General features: G+C 38.7%; 1 protein-coding gene across 2 annotated transcripts; it reads left to right on the top strand.

Moving 5' to 3' along the window:
* The first annotated feature begins 959 nt into the window (after nt 1–959).
* On the top strand, nt 960–20,732 carry faah2b (fatty acid amide hydrolase 2b). Of its 2 annotated transcripts, none has more exons than XM_088346938.1 (11): nt 960–1,261; nt 4,502–4,584; nt 8,827–8,963; nt 10,885–11,094; nt 12,203–12,322; nt 14,129–14,264; nt 15,330–15,447; nt 15,512–15,631; nt 18,533–18,644; nt 18,707–18,895; nt 20,264–20,732. In XM_088346938.1, the coding sequence occupies exons 1-11, from the start codon at nt 1,079–1,081 to the stop codon at nt 20,458–20,460; spliced, it is 1,605 nt and encodes a 534-aa protein (XP_088203064.1). In that variant the 5' UTR covers nt 960–1,078; the 3' UTR covers nt 20,461–20,732. The 2 variants fall into 2 exon arrangements, with proteins under 2 accessions (XP_088203064.1, XP_088203065.1); XM_088346939.1 differs by lacking the exon at nt 960–1,261 and adding an exon at nt 4,286–4,358 and having other exon boundaries at nt 20,264–20,731.
* The last annotated feature ends 455 nt before the right edge of the window (nt 20,733–21,187 follow it).

Below are 21,187 nucleotides of genomic sequence, written 5' to 3'. Positions count from 1 at the left end.
AGACAACTCTGAAAAGTTGCCTGCCCAGCCATATACAGTGGGACCTCGCTACTTCGCGGTTCGACGTTCGCGGCTTCAGAGCTTCGCGGTCTGCAATGGTTAAAAAAAAATTTTTTTTTTTTTGAAGGGGCCTCGCTGCTTCGCAGATTTTCACTTTTTGCAGGTTTTTTCGGCGGAACGTCAGCGGACACGGGATAAGGCGGCCGGCTGGATGTGACGGGGGATGGGAGGGAGTCGGCGGAGGTCACTCCCGGGCCGCGTGATGGAGCGAGTTCGGCGGACGCGGCGTCACCTTAATAAGGATAAGCGGTGCAGATAATGAGATGAGAAGTTTTTTAATTTCTTTTTGAAGGGTCGTCGCTACTTCGCAGATTTTCACTTTTTGCGGGTGGTTTTGTTCCCCATTAACCAGGTCTGAAAATAATAATTAAAAAAGATTTTTTTTTAATTTTTTTTTTTGAAGGTGCGCCGCTACTTCGCGGATTTTCACTTATAGCGGGTGGTTTTGGTCCCCGTTAACCGCGATAACCGAGGTCTTACTGTAGTTGCCTGCCCCATTTCACAAAAAGACTAATCGCTAAAAAAACCATTGTTGCGAAATATTAAGGGTTGATAATCAGATGTAACCATGTGCCCGCAAAAAAAAACCACCCGGCGAACAAACAAACCCTCACAGTGAGGCCTTTGCTTGGAATTGAACCCGCGACATTTTAACCCTGATCCAGATGTGCCAACCACTCATCCATTACAAAAACAATATCCTTGAAGTATTCTTTAGCCCCAGTCAGGTTCATTTAATGTCACGGAGTTAAACATTTGCCCCACCAGCTAGCTATAAACTAAGTCAATCATTTTTATTGCACGGTTGGATTATCTGATGTTCGCCAGAATTCTCAACAACACATTATTTTGGCATCCGATTTTCGGTTTCTCGTCCTCGTGGATTAGTTAACGTAAGCTTGACACGGGACAATAGCCGGCAACGCTCAACGCCGATTGGCTGGCTGCGCGAACTTAAATGAATGTGACAGGCGTGCTGCAGACGCGTCTGGCCGGTCTGACTTGAGTCTCGTCGAAAATGGCTTCTAGTTTCTGCGATTATCTCCTAAAATTGCTCTACGACACGTCTCTGGCCGTGTGCTTCGCCTTGTATCGCTTCCTTTGTTGTCCGGTTGAGGACAAGCGGAAGTTGCCGCCAATAAGCAACCCGCTCTTGACAGCATCAGCAACGCAACTTGCCGACCGTATCCGGCGACGAGAGGTGAGCGTCACGTCGAGATTTTTCAAAAAGATTGATTTACTCCAAAAATCTCCTTACTTAGCTTTTTATCATACCTGTCAATTTATACTTCTCCCCCCATTTTATATGTTTTTTAATCATTTCAAATTAGGTGCCCCGTATATCTTAAAGTGTGGTACAAAATAAGAGCTGTCCAATAACACAATAAACTCTCTTCATTTCCCCCCCACCCAACGACTTGGAACACCTCATACACAGACACACAACATGGTTAAAAAAATAAAAACAAAATAATAATAGAATAATTGAAATAAAATCCAATCATAGCAAGGCAAAGAATAACCATGTGAGGAAGAAGACCTTATAGGAATGACAGCAGATTTAATATGATATAATATAATGTGAAATAATTATGTAATTTAATGTAGTATAGAATAGAAGAGAGGAGAAAACTCGTTTCTATATTTACACCAATTTAGTCTTGCTCATTTCGGCTCTAATTTCAGATCGTCTCGATCACTGGGAGCAGACGATATAATCGTAGAATGCTATTTAAGATGACATTCTGCACTGCTACGTGTAATAAACACTAAATTTACTGCAAGTGGGGAAAAAAACTAAGAAAGATGCTGAAATAATTGTTTGTGTTCTTTATTTTGGAAAAATATAATATAAATCTTTTTGCACAAATCACCTTTTTTTCGACATAGATTGGTGCCGCATTGCTTTTGTGAAGTTTATTATCGTTTAATAGGAGGAGTGTTTCTGTGGTATTACTGTAATACAGTATTTCTATGGTAGGGTTCTTTTTGTACTTTGAATGGCAGCCACTCCAGCAGCTCCCGTGTTATTTTCGATTGTTCTCGATTGTTTGTTCTCAGCTCAGGGATGCTGCTGGAAATGTAAATTTCCCTTCGGGGATGAACAAAGTATCTATCTATCTATCTATCTATCTATCTATCTATCTATCTATCTATCTATTTCTGTAGTAGGATTTTGTTTTAGTATTTCTGGCCAAAAGTTTAGAGCAGGGGTCGGGAACCTTTTTGACTCAAAGAGCCATAAAAGCAAAAAATATTAATTTTATTTTGGGAAAGAGCCACACCATATATTATGAGACAAATTTACAAAATTGCTAAACCCGCACCCCAGACAAAAGCTTAGTCTTCAGCACATTTATTTTTGATGATTTGATAAAAAATATGAAAAGAGAATAATGCCAGAGCCCCTGTCCCAAAATCAACAAACATACCACTTTAAACTTGTCTCTTTCTTGCAATAACTCAAGATCGGTTAAACTCCTTTTGACCCTTTTTTTTCATACATATTGGTTTCAAAACCAGATGCAAGCAGTTATTGTGTAAAAACGTCACAACATTCTGCAAATAGGGAGCCTGATGAGCTCACTTTTGGCGCAGATGGCGTAGGGCGAGAGATGGGAGGGAGTGCTTGCGCTTTTTGCATGGCTCCACCCATCCCTCCCACTCACCCAATCAAAAGACTAAGTTCTCTTCTGGTGTTTTTGCGTATTTACAGTGTGTTCTGTGGATTCATCATAAGGTATCTGAACACTGAACACAGATTATATAGTGAACTTTTATATAAAGGATTCTTTAGCGTTGTACAGCCAAAACGAGTTTTTTCCCCCCTTTTTTGTGTGACACCTTGACTGTAAATTGTAGTGAAAAACGTGCCCTATATATACTGCGAAGTAACTTCGGACGCTTAGCTTTGGATTGGATTTGCGTGTACCTGAATAGGATGAACAACTCAAGTATCGAACAAGATGGAGAAATTTTGCATGCAATCAAATTTGTCTCTGAGCCATTGATATTCATAGAAAGAGCCATATATGGCTCGCGAGCCATAGGTTCCCGACCCCTGGTTTAGAGGGACAGCCAGGTCTTGGTAGGTTTGCAGTGATTTTATGCTCTTTTTCATTTTTAACTGGGACTTAATGACATACTGGTGTACTCTGTTTTTCCATTGTTAGTCATTAAGGTCGACATTGGATCTTTTAGAAGTCATCGGGGAACTTTTGAAGTCAGTTGGCTGAGCTGAGAGAACAAGGATCTATATTTTTGCAACCACTACTTTTCTTTTTTTTTTTCCATTTTAAATAAAATATAAATTGTTGAAGTCATTTAGGTTTTTCTACATGATAGTTGTCTCATATGTTGATTCTTAGAAAATATTTCCAGGTTTTCAGCTTTAATTTTGAAGTCTGAAATCTGGCAGTAGGACAAAAGTTCTTGGAAGGCCAACACTAGCCACTACAATACTTTGTTGTAAAAACCGGTTTCACGATTTGATCAATGAGAAAAGTGTTTTGATTGTCAAGTTGGAGATATCAAGATAAGCTCCGGCTTTTCCCAATGCTCCCTTTTTCTCTTGTTTTCTTAATCGTTTATCCAAGTTGTCCATTTTGAATTCATTGTAACTTTATATTTGATGAACAGAAGAAAACGAATGTCTATCAATGAATCAATAACCGCACTCATCTCCAAAATAAGTTGTCAAGTCAAGTCATGTTTATTTGTGACACCCTTAATCACAAGGAGTTTCAAAGGGCTGCACACATCACTATTACAGACTACAGACTTCTATTACACCATCCCCTGATCTAAAACCTACATGAGGGGAAGGAAAAACTCAAAAACCTCAACATGAGGAAAATGAAGAAACCTTGAGAAGGGAACGCACATGAGGTAATCCCCCCTTCCAGGATAACCAGATGTTGTAATAACAAATAATACACAGATATTGTCAACGTGAAATATAGGTTATTCATAAGCTATAGAATATAATTGTGTTTCAAGCCTATATTTTATTGCGAATATGGAAAAAAGCTGTTCTAGTAATATTGTTAACGTGTGTTTAGAAAGACAGATTGGGGTCAAATGGGAGACCTACATTTTTCACTGAGTCACTCTGGGTGATATTACATGTCAATATTCAGAGCAGTTTTTGAGGCATTTAGATGGGACAATAATTAAAATTTCGGTCTTTTCAGAGTTGAGGCGCAAGAAGTTGAGTGACATCCATCTTTTTATCTCATTGAGGCAGACCTCCAAATTTCCACAGTTTAGTGGGGCAGACTCCTCCGTCGGAAGATATAGTTGAGTGGTCATACTTGCGAATAATATCACCTAATGGAAGCATGTAAATGCTAAAAAGAAGTGGGCCAAGTACTGAACCCTGCGGAAGACCACAACTGTATGGTAATCTATATTTCTTTTTTTTTTCTGTCACTACATTCAGGTGTCAAGTGTGGAGGTGGTACAAGCTTATATTGACCGGATTCAGCAAGTCAACCCTTTGGTCAACGCCATGGTCAAGGACAGGCAAGCTCGTTTATACCTCCCCCAAGGAAATACGGTGTAGATTTCATTCACAAACAGCTGGGCAAGAAATAAGACGAAAAACAGTGCATTTTGGTCACTTTGAGTCTCCTTAGTTTGTTTGTCCCCCGTGCTTTTTTTGTTTCAAAACACAATACAGCGACATCTAGTGGTCAAATATAACACACTGTCCTTTCGAAAAAAGTGAATATATTCAGAATAATAAAACTTATCTGAAAATGAGCTAAGTGGAAAAATACTTTTAATTGAGTTCTAATATTTCCTGTTTTTTTCTAATCAAAGTCAGAAAAGTTATAAAACCCCTAGCAAAAAAGCCTGGAATTACCAGTCTTGGGAGGGCCCTCATTCAGACATTTTATTCTGTAGAAAAAACTCATAAAAAGCATGAAAAAAATAACGTTTTTTCAAAAGTGCAACCCCTTGCCATTCAGAAAAACTAAAAAAAAATTAAAAAACCTTGTGGTGGTCAGTAAATGCTACATTTATAGACTAAGCACAGGAAAAACCATTATGGAATCACTCCAATGTAGATTCGTGACTCCTCACTGAATATAACCGTCATCTAGTCATCCACAGTCCATGATTGCCTCTCCTTAGCCCACTGCAGTCTTGTTCTTTTGTGTTTAAGCATCAACGATGGTTTCCTTTTAGCTTTCTTATATGAAAATCCCATTTCCTTTAGTCAATATTGCAGTTCTGTCACGTACATTGACTCCCATTTCTTCCCATTTCCTCTTCATTTTTCTTGTTGTGCATTTTCTGTTTTCAAGACATATGGCCTTCAGTTGTTCGTCTTGACGCCTACATGTCTTCCTTGGCCTACCAGTATGCTTGACTTTAACAACCTTCTCATGCTGTTGGGACTTGGTCCAAATCTTCGATACAACTGATTGTGAACAGCCCACATCTTTGGCAACCATACAACCAGAGTTACCGTCTTCAAGAAGTATGACGATCCCGTCTTCGGTCTCAAGAGACATCTCTCTTCATGGGGCCATGATTCTTGCCAATCCACTTAGTCCAGGAGCCCTCCAAGGTGTAATAACTGCACTGTTTTTAACTGCTGGCTATCGAGCAGATTCAATCTAAGCCAGGTGCCCAACTAAGAAAAGAAAATTGACTGGGTGTCCTTATTTTCTACTCAAAATGCACTGATTCCGTTTTTTTCCCTCAGACTGGAGTGAGTTCATATTTATTTCCCTGCACTTTCTCTATAAAAGGAATATTTACTGGCCATTGCAATGTTTTTTTCTGAATTTGTTTTTGTGTTTCTGAATGCTAATATGTAGCACTTTGGAATGTCTTTACGATTGTTTCATGTTCGTGATCTGATTTTTTTTTCGACAGAATAAAATGTCTGTGTGAGGGCTTGGCCAAGACTGGTGATTCCATACTTTTTCTTGGGGGTTTAATTATCTCATCTCATCAGCTGCAGTAGGGTCACGGGGATGCTGGAGCCCATCCCAGCAATCATCAGGCAGTGGGCAGGGGACACCCTGGACTGGTTGCCAGCCAATCGCAGGGCACACAGACAACTCACTCGCTCAGTCACACCTAGGGACAATTTGGACCGGCCAATTCACCTGAAATGCATGTTTTTGGAATGTGGGAGGAAACCGGAGTGCCCGGAGGAAACACAAGCAAGCACGGGGAGAACATACAAACTCCGCACAGTAAGGCCAGGAGCTGAATTTGAACCCACAAAGGAGGTTCTCACGACCTCAGAAATGTGCCGCACACGCGCTAACCACTGCGCCGCCGTGCTGCCCGGGTTTAAATATTAATTTCATTATTTTTACAGTGCAATCTTAAACCTAAAACACTGTTTTATAGGAACAAGGGGATTATTTTTCTGTCATATGTTATAATTGTATCAAACGGAACTGGATTTAAAAGCAAACATTGGGCAATTTAGTCATGCTCCCAGTCAGAACACAGTATTCTGCAAACATTTGAAGTTAAATATTTAAAGTTAATGTTTGTAAGTATTTTTTTATCATTCTCTTATGCTCATATTTAAATGTTGAACACTTTTTCTTGTTTGATTAGATTTTTTTCTGCAATTGTCAGGCCCTCAATGCAAAAAGTACAAAAAATAATATATGGGGATTTACGAATTATTTTTCTCAATTTAAAGGAATAGTTTGTATTATCTAGCGTAGGGGTCTCAAATATGATGCTCCTTGGCACCAGGTAGCCCCCTAAGCATACCAGAGTAGCCCACAGAAAGGTTCTGAAAACAGCTCATCAATGATGTGGCATCGTGATTTTCTCGGAAATTCGATCTTTAACTAGCGTGATGTTATAGTGACTGGCAAAGCCTATTTTAGCTCTACTTCTAAAAATCACAATCTGGTAATAACATGGTAGCAACATAGTAATAGTAATCTATTTTAAATAACATAAACCTCACCTATGGGGAGCTGGCATAATTTTCAGCCATCTTCCTAAGAGTATGAAAAAAACACTTGCTAAAGCCTGGACAAAAAAATGAGAAGTAAAATGGTTTGGTCATTGAGTGTCTGTAGTTCGTATTTGCCTGTGTGTAGCACTTGTTTTCAGTTACACTACACGTTACACCGACATTTAGTGGTCCAATACCTAATTGTTCCTTCAATGTAAGTAAATTACATGCACATTATGGATTCATTTATTACTGATTGATAGATTTATTTTCAGATTAATTCTTGATGGGTTTTTTAATTTAGATCTTAATTTGTGTAGCATACTTTTAAGATTACAGTGGAATATCCTTCTAATGTTTTCTTATGGAAAACCTAATTCAGCTCCTAAAGCCCCCAAGGAAATTTTGAGACCCCTGCTTTAACGCTTTGATCGTGTCTGGATGAAGCTCCTCAGCACAATTCCACATAGTGCCTTGGAACCATAAAAGTTATCATGTGGTAAAAGCAACAATATAAAAGTGAAGTTTAGTTCTGCACATTTCTTGCATTCATTTAGGACATTTGCCTCAAATTTTGCATTGAACAGATTGGCTAAAAAACGAGTGGTAAAAACAATTGTGAGCAAATGAAACATAGCTCACCTGTCAAGGACCGGAACAGAATTAGGACCCAAATGCATGACGTTTCTCACACAAGCCAGGATTGATATCAAAACAGGGTATCGAAATTAAACAGGACAAACTAGACGGGAACGAAATTGGAAACCAATATTAAACAGGACAAAATAAACAGGAACCATCCGGTTCGGAAATACCAACAGGAAACAAAACCGAGTCAAAACCCACGTCTTGTGGGGCAGAGGTTAGTTGACGGACTGACAAAGAAAGAGTGAGAGCACTGAGCTTAAATAGACCGAAAGCCAATCTGTCAACTAGCCTCAGCTGGCGCCACACGGGAGGGGCCAATTGGGCTCCACGGCAACCTTGATATCACCAAAATATTGCCTTATTAAATTGATGAAAATGGTGGATCAGTTGCATTTTACAATGCAGTACTCACACTTTTTCAGTACGCGAGCTACTTACAAAATGACCAAGTCAAAATCATCTACCCACCAAAAAAAAAATGGAGAATCAAGAGCAGTCTAGCGTTCAAAAAAAGGGTCCTAATTAGTGAAATCGAAGTCTCATGATATTTCTCAATGCATACTTAAATAAATCAAATACATTTATTTCAAAATAAATATATCGAATACAATTGTTAACACCATGATTCACTCTTTCTTCGCCAAGGTTTTTGTCCAATCATGCACTTAATAAGTATAACTGTACTGTTGAAGTGATTTGATTAATCGGAAAATCTTAACCAACCTGTACTCTAACTAGGTGAATACTTCTAAATACATTTGTGGTTTAGTAATCAAAATTTCAACATATACTTAAATAGTAATTTAGTTAACAGTATTTGTATGACTCTTAGTCATGAAATACTTGCTACATATAAGTAAAACAGTAATAATTGTAATAAATTACACATTAAATTGACCAAATTTGAAGTTCTCCAATTTGCCACGACTGCTAAGAAACATTGATTTCTATGCTGAAATACTGCATTTGACTGCTAGATTGCAGCGTAATCCAACATATACAAAGCACTCAATACTTTCCAACCATCTACAAGTACTACCCCAGAGACCCACTTGTAGATCACGATCCACGCCTGCGATACAGTACCATCTAGTGATCAAATAATTCACACAGTTCCGTTCTTTTTGCCACGTGCCGTTACTATATTTGTTTTTCTTAAAACCACTGTGTAGGTTCTCGGCCGCACTCCAGGAAGCGGCGCAGGTCGACAAACTAATCGAAGAAGAAAATGGCGGCGAGGAAGTGCTTGCGGACCGATTGCCTTTCCTCGGCGTTCCTTTTTCCGTCAAAGAGGCTTTCGGCCTGCAAGGTAAGGTGTTCTATTTGATACACAGAACGTTTTGTGCAGTATTTTAGTTTCCAATTTATAGTTTCTGGGACAAAATGAAAAATAAGTTCCACCTAGAGGCACTTGTGCGCAATAGCATCACTTCTCTAGCGGGAAAAATACAGAAATGACGGCTTTTTAAATTTGGTAGCAATTTAATCCGAGCATGAAAAATCACCATTAGTGGCACGAGTGGCTTTGATCAGATCTTTGTCCCCACATTGAGGGAGCCCCCACTTTCTAGTGTTGCTTTGCATCGGCTTCGCTACAGTTTAACTGTACGGGTCAGGTGTATCGACATTTCGTTCTGTGTGCATTGTTACATACTGTAGAATGACAATACAAGGAAATTATTATTATTATTATTATTATTATTATAAGCTGAATGAGAGTGTGTGGGTGACCCTCCGTGGCAAGCAACGTTCGCAATGAGAACAGTCGGACAGTTGAACGAGTCTGACTCGCCTCGGTAAGATTCAAGTAACGTCGAAGCATGAAGTTTTGATCAAATGCATTGTACAATTTTATGTGTATATTTTTCTATAAAAGAAAATTTAAGCTTTATGCCAGACTGACAGATTAAAAATTAAATGCATGAAGTCCGAAGAACCAGTCTCAGCAGTAAAAACGTCGGTTGTTAAAAACATTTGTTTCTAAACTGAGGGGAATCCTTAAAGCCCCAGTGTGTAATATTTGATCACTAGATGGGACTGCATTGTCTAATGCCACTTGAAACTTGGTCAACAGAGGACAGCGTGGCAGCAAGTTGCCAGACAAACATGGCGGCGACATTAGGTAGGAATGTAAAGGAAATACACATTTATCGACCGATAATTTGTTATGAATGGAACATAACATTAGTAGGATAGTTCAGGTTTGTCTGATTATTGTTTTAATCCAAGTGTTTTTTTTACTGAATGAAAGTTTTTTGCACCACTATGAGGCACTTAATATTAAACACTGTCCCTTTAAGTACTCTTCCTACAGACCTCACAGTTGACCACTGAAAGTACTTTACACAATGCACAAATGTGTTCAGGGTTGGGTAAAGTTACTTTAACTGGATTACTTTCAATTACTTTTGGGTTACTCCAATAGCAAATATGCTAATAAAAGACAAAAGAAACTAAATATGAATACAATTACTAAATTTTGTGCAGGCTTGGGGAATAACGGAATACATGGAACGGCAAAAATGATGTTGGCAAGCAGTTTGTATTTATTTTCATTTTGTTTCCGTCGCATTTTATGTTAGTTTTGCCGAGATCAAAGAGATCAAAGCCAGGAGAGAAAGCTTACCACGTGTTGTGAATCGTCATTTTATTCATATTTAGTTTATTTTGTCTTTTATTAGCATATTTGGTATTAGAGTAATACAAAAGTAATTGAAAGTAATCCAGTTAAAGTAACCCTACCCAACCCTGTATGTGTTTTATTCACTGTTTTACAACTGCTAATGAGCTTGTTCTTGGTTAACAAGGGTAAAAACATGTTAACTTGATTTTAAGTTATTGTTTATTTGCCTGTCCCTAAAAATTGAGACTTATTTATAGAATTTGTCCCTGGACCGAGCGAGCACTACGCCTAATTGGTTTTAGATGTGCATTATTATTGATTTTTTTATACGAATCTGCAATATGTTTAATAATGTTTCTTGTGTTTACTATCATTTGCCACAAAATAAAATCGACTCCATGCGAAATCAAAGAAAAATTATCCGATCATTTGACTAAACGTTTAAAATAGTCTAGTCGACTCTTAAAATGGCCGCTAGTTTCAGCCTTAGTATCAAAGGACAGGAAAATAAACATCAACAGAAGAAAAGCACACAAACTTCACCGATATTTGAGGTAATGGACTCACATTGGTTACACATTGACATTTGACTTAATCTGCAACCAAGGCATGCCCAACAGCAGCGGCATAGTGTCCAGGCGGAGAGCGTTAGCGACCGCCGATGCTCCGCCCGTTTCCAATCTCAAAAGGGCGGGCGCCATTCCGCTCGGTGTCACCAACACCAGCGAGGGTTGCATGTGGGCCGAGTCCAACAACCACCTCTACGGCATCACCAACAACCCCTACGACTTGGAGAGGATTCCGGGAGGGAGCTCAGGTCAGTATTATTCTCTAGTACATTTAAGGCATACTCTTTTGCAGTGATATTAACTCCTTAAGTGCCGTAACGTGTCAAGAACCAGAACGGGATCAGGACCCAATCGCGTGACGTTCTCACACAAGCCTTCATTTTACGGGAAACGGGGAGTCATGCACTTAGTCAGCCGGTCTGGCGTGGAAAGACAGGAAGCCAGAGACCGATGAGATCGATTCCAATTGCCCGAGTGATACCGGACAGATAGGACGGAACAGACAAGATAGATAACGAATCAGGATATCGAAAATAAACAGGAGAAATTAGACGGGAACAAAAACTGGAAAAAATAACAAACAGGACAAAAACAGACGGAAACAAAACTGGAACCCGAAATTAAACAGGACGAAAATAAACAGGAACAATACCGGACTGGAAATACCAACAGGAAAACAGGACCGAGTCAGAACCCACGTCTTGTGAGGCAGAAGTTTGTTTGACGAGCTGACAAAGGAAGCAAGAGAGCGCTGAGCTTAATATAGACAGAAAGCCAATCTCTCAACGAGCCGCAGCTGGCGCCACACGGGCAGGGCCAATTGGGCACCATGGCAACCGTGTCACACACGGGCGCGGCCAATTGGGCACCATGGCAACCATGACATATCGTGCTCATCAGTAAGTATCAAGCCTCAGGAGTGATTTCAGCATGAAAAACCACCATTAGTGGCAGGAGTGGTTTTGATCAGACCTTTGTCCCCACATTGAGGGAGCCCCCACTTTCTAGTGTTGGTTCCTGTATCAACTAAATGAGAGTGTGTGGGTAACCCTCCGTGGCGAGTATGCATACTAAAGCAGTGTGGTGAGAGAACATAGCTTATTCCTAGTATTTATATTTAGTTTCTTTTGTCTTTTATTAGCATATTTGGTATCGGAGTAATCCAAAAGTAATTAAAATTAATCAAGTTAAAGTAACCCTACCCAACCCTGCAAATAAGTAGCTCTCAGTTTCAAAGAGGTTGGTGCCCACTATGCTATACTTTCAACTGGGGAGACAATATGACTTTGAGACTATTTGTGATTAAGGGCTATACAAATAAAAATGACTTGACTTGACTTATTTTGTCACGCATAGGTGGCGAGGGCAGCTTGCTGGGCGCGGCCGGCTCTGTCATCGGTCTGGGCTCCGACATTGGCGGTAGCATCCGCATGCCGTGCTTCTTTAATGGAATATTTGGTCACAAAACTACACCAGGTAAGACTGTTAACTGATATATACATCCACTTTTTGTTGATTTCTTAAGTATGCTAGATAGATGAGCCTCAGGTTCTTGCTAGATCAAGTCATGTTTATTTGCATATCTCGTAATCACAAGGAGTCTCAAAGGACTGCACAGACTATTGCAAACTACAGACTATTATGACACCATCCCCTGATCTAAAACCTACATGAGGGCAAGGAAAACCTCAACATCAGAACCATTTTTACAAATTTAAGGGACATTGTGTATCAAGGGGGATCTTTCCCCCAAGTCAAACATGCCCGCCCCACTTTTTGTGTCGTGCAACCAAAAACAAGTGCTACAAATCACAAGGATGATCAAAAAAAACTTAACTACAGAGATTTAAAGTGACCAAACTGCCATTTTTCTCCGCATTTTTTTGCCCAGCCTTTCACAAGGTTTATGTTTTTGGGAGTCACATTGGATGAAAGTAATTTGGCCAGGGTTCCAGCCTGCAGAACTATCCTATTTTTCTCATTTGCAATCATGAATAAATATAGATGTAGACATGCACATGTAAAAGTTATTTTTATATTAGTTATTTGATAAATTCATTTCCTTAAAGTGGTTTTGAAACACTAACAAAAAAAGCAAAATTATATAAAAGGTCCCTGTTCAAAGCACTTGATTTGAGTTAATTTAAGTTTAATTTAAGTTTTGTAGTATTTCTGTAATATTACTGAAATTGCATTATTTTTAAGATTCCTTAGTAGTATTTGTGGAGTAATACTTTAGTTGTACTTTTTATAGTATTTCTGTTGTAGTATTACTGTAGTAAAAGTTATGTTGTGGTATTTGTGCAGTACTTCTGTATTACTGATAGTAGTATTTCTGCTGCACTATAAAAGTAGTATTTTTGCAGTAGTATTTTATTAGTTTATTTTTCCGGATTTCTTTAGTAGTATATTTGGATTGTTTCTCTAGTACTATTTCCATAGTGGTTTTTGTTTAGTCTATTCGTCATCACATTTTTAAAGTATTTCTGTAGTACTTTTCCTGGAGTATTTTTTGTAGTATTACTGTATTTGTATATTGTAGTGTTTTCATAGTGGTATTATTAAAGAATTTCCATAGTGTTATTTTTTTGAGTATAGCTGTAGTTGTATTTTTGTAGTATGACTGAAGTAGTACTTCTGTTCAGGTATTTTTATAGTATTTTTGTTGTCGTATTCCTGTAGTACTTGTATTTCTGTAGTCATTTTTAGTATCACTACTGTAGTATATCTATTGTGGTATTTTGGTAAGATTCCTGTAAAAGCATTCCTGTACTATTTTGGTATTACAGTATTCCTGCAGTATTATGTCCTTTTCAGAAATAAAGCAAAATAAAATATTAGGAACTGTTTTTTAAAGCAATTTGATTTTTTTAATAGTATTTCTAGAGTACTGTTTTTGTAGTTGGCACACAAAGGTGAAATAAGGACAAAGCATCAAAAACAATGTTTTTTCACAGTTCCATTGACCACAAGGAGTTGTAGGGGCACCACTTCTTGTGGTGTGTCTTGGGCAAGTGCAACCTGGGAGTGCCCATGCAAGCAGTTTTGTCTGACTAAAATACAGCACTTACATCATCTGGTCACTGTCTATTTTTTGGGTGTCGTGTCTTTTAAGAAAAGCCAGACCTCAGCATTGACGGAATTAGTACTACTTTTTTTTTTAATAGTTATATCGCTACTATTTTTGTTCAGCTGGCTGGGTTAAAAAGTCTGTAGTTTGCCCACCCCTTTGCTAGATGATTAAATATTCTTCACTTTTCATGATGTATACTGTACGCGCAGGTATCGTGTCCAACGACAACCAGTACCCGCCATACACAGGCAGACACGAAGAATACGTGAGCACAGGGCCAATGTGCCGCTACGCCGAGGACCTCATACCCATGTTGAAAATCATGGCCGGACCAAACGCAAATATGTAAGTGTCTTCACTCTTAGCAGATGCAACCAAGAGGTCACAACCAATGTTCCATGTAATTTTCCACGGGTCTGAGCGTTCACACAAAGTCGGTGAGCAACGCTTGAAACAACAGTGAGCAACCATAATCCCAAGTGTGGCAAGATAAGTAATTATCAAACAAAATTTGACATCAAGTTACATTTTGCTGAGTTTCCGGCAATGCAAAATGATTTTTCTCTTTTGAATGAATTGACTCATGTACTATTGCAAAGGTTGTACGGCCTACAAACGTCGTTTGTTCTTACAATTTTTTCACGAGATATCCATTTCTTTTTATGTCCTGATATATTTTGTCGCATAATATGAACATTTTTGGGGGCTTATTTAGTCGGTTGCAAGATACAGAACTGTACTTAATCACATGTTTTAGTGGAAGTACAATGTTGGCAACAAGATTCACCTGATATAATTGGAAATTATTTGAATGCAACACAAACTTTCTTTTTTTCTGTGTTTTTTTTCTACTTTTTTAAAAATTCCTTTAAAAAAAATCTCATTGTGTTTATTTTTTCTGAGCTGTTGCTTTTTTCTTTTTGTTCTCTATTTACTTTTTTCCTACATTTCTTTCTTTTCTTTTTTTCCTGGCTTTTTTCTAAATTTTTCACTCATTTTTTCACTACCTTTTGTTTCTTTTTTTCTCAGCTTTTCACTACTTTTTCATTTTGGTATTTTTTTTTTTTGTTCTATTCCCCCCTTCCTTTAAGTCATTTTGTGCATAATTTTTGGTCATATTGGGATTAAAAAAGCAAAAACAACCTGAAGAGCCGTTTAGGACCCGAAGGAGCCAATTCCTTTTAGTAAGCCGAGCTGAAGAAGCCGGTTCTCGACAAACTGTACTAACTTTACTCGACTTCAAAATACCGCATTTAGGACACAACGTCAGGGGAACCCATGTATTTTTACCTTCATGCACTGCAACTTTGACTTAATTCGCTTCTTAATTAGTAATTTTGAGCCCTCATTTTTGTGCGCTGAGAATGTGCGAACAGTGCGCACTGGTCACAACTTTGTGTTTTTGTGCAGGTTGTCCCTGGACCAGAAGGTGGACTTAAAAAAACTTCGGTTCTTCACAGTCCCCGATGACGGCGATTCTCCCTTGACGTCCCCAGTTAGCACGGAACTTAAACAAATACAGAAGCAAGTGAGTCGTTGTTTTTGTTCTCCATAAAAAGAAAAGTTATTCACTCACAATTATTTCTTCTCAGGTAGTGGAACGTCTGCAGACGGATCTCGGGGTGTCGGTCCGAGAAGTGCGCTTCCCCGAACTCCGCTACGGGTTCCGCATCTGGGAGACGTTCATGGCTTTACCGGACAAGGATGGCAAGGTGCAAATAGATGCAGCTTTAAAACTGTCCACTGGATGTCGCCAAGGACAGGCACTACTCGCAGTGAACCCACTGTAGTTGAATTTTCTGACTACCATTAATCAACCAGAGAACATACCTACCAACACTACCGCATTTCGCCCCTAAAAAAAGGCCCACCACTGTTTAAAAAAACAAACACTTTTTAAAATTCAAACAAAAAAATCTTGACTCTACACTCGTGTTATAGTGTAGAGCTGCTTTATTTTGAAGCGAGAAGAAGTCTTTGTGCTTTAACGATCGCATGAGATTTCTTTTTGGTTAAAAGTTTGCCACTTCTGTTTTTCACAAGCACGTTATTTTAATATTCTGGAGACGGGTTGTTTTGTGCACAACAATAAGGCGCGATAAAATGCTTTTTAAGGGCAAAAGGTTGACATGTCAGTTGACAGTAGAGGTAAGACTGGGCCTAAAAAAATCCAACCCGACCCGCGGGTATTAAAGCTCGAAACAGCCTGAGTTGGACCACTTAACTTGATTTGAGGAACCAAGCCTTAAGAAAACCTGAGAGGGGCTTCTCTCTCGCTGCTTCAAGAAAAAAATCCTTCTGTTCTTTTTTGTTTTGTACGGTGGAGGATCTGGGCGATAGATTCAGTCCGCTTCTCACACACTGTCAAGCGCTTCGCCAAATGTGCCACCACCGAACGAGGCGGCGCAGGATGCGCCGTGTAAGAAGGGGGCTAAATCCATCGTGCGGATCCTTCACCATGTGACACAAAGAAAAAGAAACAAAGAACGTGTAGACGAGTGGACTATTTTAGATAAGAAAAAAACAAAACGAAATGGAATCCCAGCCTGGCCCGAACCCGAACTTAATGTTTGACATTTTAGCCCAACCTGACTTTAAGGTTGGGTTCAGGCCCAAGATCTTGCCTCTAGTTGACACCAAACATGGAGCTAAGTACACATAATCTAGCCTCCAAAACAACAACAAGTTAAAAGTTAGTTAGTTTACTCCTACGATAGTAGATAACCATTGACCACTTTCTGATTTTGTAACTATTATGAGTGGTTTCTCCCTTATAGCAGTAGAATTTGACTACATATGTATTTATAAATGAATTATGAAACAAATGTTTCTTATCATTAAAGCAGTGTCTGAAATAACGTCTGCCCGAACGCCGGGGCGTGCATCTTTTACGTCGGGCGTACAACTTACAAAACGTTTCCGCCCGTGTGGCAGACTTTTTTTTTTTTTCAAATCAAACGTTTGCTTTATTCCGATTTCGAAATTTTCGTTCGGTTTGGAAATTTCTGAATTTCAATTCGTTTGGCAATTTGCATACTCGGCAGCCAATCAGAAGCATGCATCGAAAAACTTCGTGCTTCCGGACTCTCGTTATAAGGTCGTGCATTTGCATATAATTTTCCAAAGTAGACGCACAGAGAACACAAGAAAAAATGAAAAGTGGTTAGGAATCAAGCCAAAACCTCAGCCCCAGAAGAAATATTCAAAAGAAGCTAACAAAATTGATGACGCTACAAAACGTAAACGTACATTAAAAGCATCGTGGAAAGAGGAGTACACGTGGCTTGTAGCAGACGACGTAACGCAAACATTGCATGAATGAAGATGAGTAAATACAGGTAGATACTGATGGCAGATGGAAAACAGTGATGTCATTTACATGCAATAAATATTATAAGTAGATTTATAATAAACTTAAAGTGTTGTTCCGTTATATACTCTGATTATCAATCCGTAATACTTTGCGACAATGTTTTTTTTTTTTTTTGCGATAAGTCGTCTTCTTGTGTTTCAAGTTGTGAAAAATGGGGCAGGCAACTTTATGGCTGGGCAGGCAACTTTTCAGAATTGTCTGCCCTGGTATCCGGTAACTTTTTCACCGTTTCAGACACTGCATTAAACGTTTCAACTGTTTCACCACAATGTTAATTTTCCTAGATTTCGTTTTATGTAAATATTTGCCACTTCCGTTTTTAAACAAGAACATGCTCGTTTTATTTGTCTTAATATTCTGGAGACGCATAGTAGTTCATATATAAAAATGTGTGAGAGAAAATCCACCACCTTAATGTCAATAGGTTGGCATGTATGAGAAAACATTGAGTCACTCCATCCTGATCTTATTTTATTTAAACGTCACATACATTTGTGCTGTTTGAGCAAATACAAAACATAGAATATTAAAATAAAATAGCAATTGGGTGTCGTTGCAAAAGTTTAAAGAAGCTTTAGCTCCTTTCTAAGCCTTACAGCGAAGTTCCCATACATAGGTAAGCAGACTTTTAAATCATTATATCTAGTGTTTAAATTCCATTTTTGTCACATTTCAGTCTGCAAGAATTTCCCAAGTTAATTGTTGTTTTGCATTTTTTTATTATTTTAAATGCACAGTTGATAAACACTAGAGATTGAATCTGAGTGAATTTTAAAAAAATGTAGAGGAAAAAAAATCTCAATAATCGTTTTATAATCGAATCGTACAACCCCTAATCATAATTGTATTGCGAGTCTCCGAAAAGACCTCCAACCTTCCAGCCAAGGCACACTTAGCATCCCTGGTCAAAAGAAATGCTATAGTAATTTAAGGCTGCTCTACGTACGGCACTGAATTAGTTTTGTATTATCGCATACTGCATCAAAAAATATATTATATACTCCTGCGGCCCTTGAGGATAAACGTTAAGAAAAAAAGAATGCAAAACTATCCGTTAAATTAAACGGGAGCGCAAGATAACTCCTACACATAAGACATCCCTGTATCACAGTTTAAGCCTCGGAGAAGACTATGCTTCTAGGGCAAACTTTTGATGCCATTATTGTACGGGCCTGGCCCCTGTGAGAGTGTTTTTCTACCATGTGGCCCCCGAGCTAAAATGATTAATGTTCTACCGTAGCCTCCGGTTCCGTTCGTCGAGGAGGTGGGGGTGCCTGGCCGGCCGATTTATCCCGTTTGGGAGGCGCTGAAACGTCTCGTAGGAAAATCAGATCATACGGTCGCCGCCATTGGTGAGTGTCAAAATGCAAGGCAGCATTTCGAGGTAGAATCTTTACCTGAGTGACATCTGCAGGTCTGGCCGTTTTTGAGAATATGTCAAGTTCCACACCGTCCAAATTCTTGTTGAAGACTAAGGAAAAACTACAGAAGGATGTGGAGGAAATACTCGGAACGGACGGCATACTTCTTTACCCGACGCATCCTCGGGTGGCCCCGAAACATCACCATGCGCTTTTCCGACCGTTCGATTTTGCCTATACTGGTACGTAACACCACCGGGTAACCGTTCTGCTATGTAAGACAGAGTGTTACTGGGAAAAAAAAGAAGTTACAGTTACTCCATTTAAAAAGTAATTGTAATTAATCCCCCAGCCTTTGTTTTTCTTGTGCAATCTTGAAAGCTTGAGGTAACACAACGGAGACACTCCATATTCATTTTGTTTTTTGTCTACGAACCACTTGTAGATTTCCATTTCAGGGTAATGTCCAAGGTGTTTTATTGTTCCTGGAAATATTTTCACAAATGCAGACCAACATGTTGCACTTTACCATAAATTCTGTGCTCACCATTGCCCCATTGATCTTGTTGTTCCTGAATAAGCCACTTCCCCTCCTACCTTTTGTTACAAGTGACACACAATCAAATGTGAGCTTAAAAACTGACACTTGAGTTCAGTATTTGATATTGTAGTTGTGATTACGGCTAAGAAAGGAGTTTTCTTTAGTAGGGCGAATATCTGGGTATGTTGAGTTTTTTCATGGCCAAATTAGAGCACATTTTAAGGACTTTCAAAGCCATTTTTTAAATTTTCTCCAGTACCATTACAAGAAGAAATCCTGTGTGTATCATGTATTTAGCAGAGCCACAAATATATCTTTCATGTACATTTATTAGGACATGATTGTTAGATCCGAAATATATCACCAATATACTTGTGGATCTGAACAAGTCTCTCCCCATATAGGTAATAAGTAAAAATAATATGTAGCTTTCATGTTCAGTTGCAGGAAATCCTTCCCATGAGAATTTACCCACGGGAAACGTTGCCTTAATTTTTTGCATATCCAATGATAATCTCCATAATTTATATGTAATGCTTGCACTAATACACAGTTCATAGTGCCCTGTTAATATGTAGGGACCTGTAAGGGCAATGATGCTTCGTAGGACATAGTCATAAAACTAATACCAGCTGCCGTTAATCACATGGGAAAACATAAAATAGCAAAGCCACTATAGAGCAGTGTCGGACTTACTTTAAGCAGACTTGTGGTGCAACATGGCAAGAATTTTAAGCATACACAAGGACTTAACCCAAATTTCAATCACTTTTCCAGGATTTCAAACACCCGTATGAACCCTGTATTTTGTACAGATATAAACATGCACAGACTGCCTATTTGTTCACTTCAGCATTATGTTGCTGGCAGATTGAGGAGGACTTATTGGAAGCAATGGATGAACAGTAAACAGCATAAAACATACATCTCGATCTGCTTTTAATGTTGTAATGACAATTGAGTTCCATACTTACCGAGAAAAGTAATTGCATTCTAGAACTGGCTTCATTTGTAACGCGTTACTCAGGACAAATACTCACTTTACCGTACTTAATGTTTCCCCACTCAGGGATCTTCAATGTTCTGGGTTTGCCAATCACTCAAGTCCCTCTGGGACTAAACAAGGAGGGTCTTCCCATGGGTGTGCAGGTGGTGAGTGGAAAGCTGCAGGATCGCCTCCCACTGGCTGTGGCGCTCTACCTGGAAAAGGCTTTCGGAGGCTGGAAGGAGCCCCCAGGTAACATCCACAGAATGAAGATGATGTAGTGACTGCTACAAAAGCAGATCATTTATGCAAAAGTGTTTTTTTATGTGCTCCCAATACAGAACTGTAAATGATTTTACATGTATGGTGAATTGCTTTGTGAATATTGCTTATCTTTGTATTCTTTTTCTCTTTAACATCTCTGATTACATGTTTGTCCTGGTGAACCACGTCTAATTCTGTTGAAAACAATGTACACTTCGTTGTTATTGAAGATAAAGATCTATTCTATTAAACAAGACAATTATAAAATTACAGTATGTGATTTCCTTGATTTCCATGCATATGCCCAAAGTTCCCTATTTGACCAAGGAATATTAGCGGAGTTTGCCATTGCACCGTATAATAAAACTCCAATTTCTACCTTGGCCTCAACATTTTATGTTACAGGGTTCTTTCACCTTTTTCATGGCATAATTCAAGCACTTTTAGGGACTTTAAAAGCCAACTTTCCAATTCCTCCAGCACAAATAAAAGAAATCCTGTGTTAAACATATATTTTGCAGTGAAACGAATATCTGCAATGCGCATATTAATCTTGTGTGTACATTTATAAAGACCTAAGATTTTTTCCAAACTTGAGTAAATTGCAAAAATAGTTTTAGACAAATCTCTCCCTGTATAGGTGTTGGGTGAATATGACAGTAATATGTAGCTTACATTTTCGATTGCAGGAAGATCTTCTCATAACAATTTACCACTAGGAAACACAACCTTAATTTTTTGCAT

Source organism: Urocampus carinirostris, chromosome 11, assembly GCF_059441175.1.
Source record: "Urocampus carinirostris isolate Australia breed hairy pipefish chromosome 11, RoL_Ucar_1.0, whole genome shotgun sequence".
In the NCBI taxonomy this organism is placed as follows: domain Eukaryota; kingdom Metazoa; phylum Chordata; class Actinopteri; order Syngnathiformes; family Syngnathidae; genus Urocampus; species Urocampus carinirostris.
The sequence above is the reverse complement of the archived record's forward strand: the minus strand, read 5'-3'. Positions and strand labels throughout refer to the sequence as shown.

Coding starts and splice junctions, on each gene's coding strand:
- faah2b (XM_088346938.1), top strand. CDS start 1,079: ATGGCTTCTAGTTTCTGCGATTATCTCCTAAAATTGCTCTACGACACG. Junction 11,095..12,202: donor GATTCCGGGAGGGAGCTCAG/GTCAGTATTATT, acceptor TGTCACGCATAG/GTGGCGAGGGCAGCTTGCTG. Junction 18,896..20,263: donor GTTCGATTTTGCCTATACTG/GTACGTAACACC, acceptor TTCCCCACTCAG/GGATCTTCAATGTTCTGGGT.